This window comes from Brachionichthys hirsutus, chromosome 10 (assembly GCF_040956055.1).
Source record: "Brachionichthys hirsutus isolate HB-005 chromosome 10, CSIRO-AGI_Bhir_v1, whole genome shotgun sequence".
NCBI lineage: Eukaryota > Metazoa > Chordata > Actinopteri > Lophiiformes > Brachionichthyidae > Brachionichthys > Brachionichthys hirsutus.
Window position 1 is genome coordinate 5,650,846 of NC_090906.1, and position 1,880 is coordinate 5,652,725.

Genomic DNA, 1,880 nt, shown 5'->3' on the forward strand with positions numbered 1-1,880 from the left:
CATTCAGGAATACGCCTGCAGCACAACACTTAGTAAGATGCTTCAGGACACAACGGCAAACTCTTTTAAAACAATCATTGGGAGTTGGCACTTGGGGAAAAAAACATTATTACTGTCAGAGAAATGAACTTTATACCAGACACTGGCAATAAATGATGCAATAATAATGCGATCCCCCCCCCCCCACAGGGAAATTCATAGAGCGCAGGGCTGAGCGTCGAAAGCAGCCGGCAGAAATTCAGAGTGTCTCTTGGAGACACCCCAACGCCAGCGACTCGAGGGTTGGAGATCTGTGGCTGAAGGATCATCTTAAAGTACCACGGGAATATAAAAGTAAAACTCATTAGGGTTAATATTCCGATGGAATTAGACCTTCTTAGACCTTGTGCTCCGAAAGTCACGCTGGTAATTCATCCTTCTCTATTATATCAGTAGGCTAACATAACGAGGTTGTAACAGCAAAGTAATTACTGCTTACTGCACACTCTATAACAACAGAGGAGCTCATTATCCTTCTATGACAGAAGTGACAGCATTTCATTCACACGTACGTTCATTCACACGTACGTTCATTCACACGTACGTTCATTCACACGTCTTTGCTCAGATCAGATTGGTCATCTTGATATTTCACAACCAGAATTTGAAGCGACCTGTATCTGGGTCTGCTGAACAGAAGGCCTACACACACGCACACGCACACGCACACGCACACACACACATCATCTGCATCACCAACAACACAACACGTCATATTTGTGAGTGATTTTCCTTGACACCTTGGTCTAGAGAAGATGACAAACACTTCATCGATGTGTTCATCAGCAGATTGCAAACGGCTAACGGTCTTGAGGAGAGGCGCGCTGCATAATTTACAGCAACTTTAAGTTTGAATCACACAATTGGCACGTTTCCTTGAACAACAACAACAACAATAACAACTAAACTGTAAATGACCGTGTATTTAATTCATCCTGTGAGTAACTATTTAAACACTAAGGCTCTTCTTTCAGTGAGAGCTTTTCAAATCAAATGGGCATTTAAAAAAAAAAAAAAAAAAACATTTCCCCCACAGAGAAAAGAGAAACCAATGCTGCAAAAAATAAAAATAAAAATAAAAACTTCAGGGTATTTATTAAGAGGCTAAAGAGACAAGCACCATTCAGGAACACGTGATTTGGAGTCCACTGGTTCTTTCCCAGTGCACCAGTATAATCCCCCCCCCCGTCTCTCACCATGTCCGCTGGGGTGCTGGCCGTCATGGTGAAGGTTGTCTCTCTGTCTGTCTCTCACACAGGACAAGGACACCGATCTGTCCTCTTATCAGCTCTTTTTGCTCGCTGTCGTCGCTGTTCGGAGACAATTACCGGTAGTTCCGGTCTCTCCGAGTCTCTCCGAGTCTCCCCGGTCGCACCGAACCGAAGTCGTCGCGTTACTTCTTCCTCGCTAACACGCAGTCATGGCGTTTATCGCCCCGTCGGACCCGATGGCCTCCCGCGGTCCGCTGACACCAACGACGGAAAAGGCGCCTACGCCATGCGAAAAACCGAAATGCATCCGGACACAGACCGTTTCCTCTGTCGGTGGGGGGGGGGGGGGGGGGGGGGGAGCAACCGACGTCCGCTGGTGAGCTCAAACACGTCCTCTGGTGAGCTCAAACACGTCCGCGGGCGGCTACAAATGCGATTTGAATGTGTCTTTTGAAACGAGGGTCTGTAGATCAACGCTCCGGATCGCCGCCCCGCACCTTTACGCGCAGTTCAGCTGTCATCCCGTCTCAGAACAACCAGCATAAAGCTACAAACGGGATAAAAGAAAAAAGCACGGGACTTCCTGTCGAACTTTCAAAGTAAAGGCACGGGGTTTTTTTTGGGAGGGGG

General features: G+C 47.2%; 1 protein-coding gene across 1 annotated transcript in view; it reads right to left on the reverse strand.

Moving 5' to 3' along the window:
• The window catches only part of ubl3a (ubiquitin-like 3a), a 19,470-nt gene extending 18,040 nt beyond the window's left edge, over positions 1 to 1,430 (reverse strand). Inside the window, exon 1 of the mRNA XM_068744532.1 lies at positions 1,236 to 1,430. Coding sequence (XP_068600633.1) covers positions 1,236 to 1,262 — 27 coding nt within the window. The 5' untranslated portion in view covers positions 1,263 to 1,430. The remainder of the gene's footprint in view (positions 1 to 1,235) is intronic.
• Positions 1,431 to 1,880: the final 450 nt, after the last annotated feature.